The 1,068-nt window shown below is 41.0% G+C and overlaps 1 protein-coding gene across 3 annotated transcripts in view; it reads right to left on the bottom strand.

Annotated features, from left to right (window-relative positions):
• map3k15 (mitogen-activated protein kinase kinase kinase 15) overlaps positions 1-1,068 on the bottom strand; it is a 25,423-nt gene that overhangs the window by 21,550 nt on the left and 2,805 nt on the right. For all 3 annotated transcript variants that reach the window (XM_032503418.1, XM_032503419.1, XM_032503417.1), the window contains exon 2: positions 100-239. In XM_032503418.1, coding sequence (XP_032359309.1) covers positions 100-239 — 140 coding nt within the window. The remainder of the gene's footprint in view (positions 1-99; positions 240-1,068) is intronic.

The following is a 1,068-nucleotide window of genomic DNA, read 5'->3' on the forward strand; positions in this document are numbered from 1 at the left end:
ACACACACACAGTACTGTAAATAACATAGAGGATCACTTTGTTCTAAGGAGCTGCCAGGGAATGGCATCCACAAACTCTAAATACACGGACAGGAGTACCTTCAGTGACTGGGCGGTGTCCGGGTCAGTGTCGTGGTACAGGATGACGTTGTTGGCCATGTCGAAGCTCTCCCTCACACCCAGATGGTAAAACAAGGAGGGCTGCCGAAACACATCACTCATGTCCACAACCGCTATGTCTGGAGCGAGAGAAAAGAGACAACAAAGGTGTCAACAACCACTAGGTTGCACCTAAAGGTGGTAACAACCACACTGACAACACCACCAAAATGTGTCTCAAAACTCAGACTTTAATGTAAATTCATCCCATTTCTTCAACCACATGAACTAGGATTCCAATCCTATGTTGAACTCTATCAGACCTTGAGTAAGACACTTTGAAGCACTACAACTTTACAAGAATGACCTCTTGACTTCATTAAAAAGTGGAATGTTATTCCAGGAACCATTAAGGTTGACAACAACAAGACAATTTAAAGCTCCTTTGCAAGCTTGCAAAATGTCTTATTGAGGATTTCTCAGCCTACCGCCTGGAGTAGTTAGGAAGACCGTTTTTCAATTGTCTTGTTCATGAAAAAAAAAGAAAGGTGGATGTAGAATTCTTCCCTGGAGCTGGTAGTTTTTTTGATCTGCAGACTCCAACGGAGAGAAACAACACTCACCATAGATGCCTCAAGCATGCCAAAGTAGGCTATATGGTTCTGCATAAAGAAAACACAAATTGACGAAGAACTACATTTTATAACTTGGCAGCTTTCATCTAGAGGCAATACTTACATGCAAGTATTGTGTTAGTAGGCAACTGTACTTACAGAGTGCATGAATGAAATGTAATTTGTTCACATATGATCAGCTGATCGAAAAGGCAGAGCTAATAAAGAACATTTTGATTTTAGCAAAATATGCTAAATTTGGCAGTACTTCTGCACCGTGGTGCTTTTGTACTAAATGCTAACATTAGCATGGCGATAACCTCATAATCTGGGTGTGATTTGGGGACAAAAAGTA

This window comes from Etheostoma spectabile, chromosome 22 (genome assembly GCF_008692095.1).
Source record: "Etheostoma spectabile isolate EspeVRDwgs_2016 chromosome 22, UIUC_Espe_1.0, whole genome shotgun sequence".
In the NCBI taxonomy this organism is placed as follows: Eukaryota; Metazoa; Chordata; class Actinopteri; order Perciformes; family Percidae; genus Etheostoma; species Etheostoma spectabile.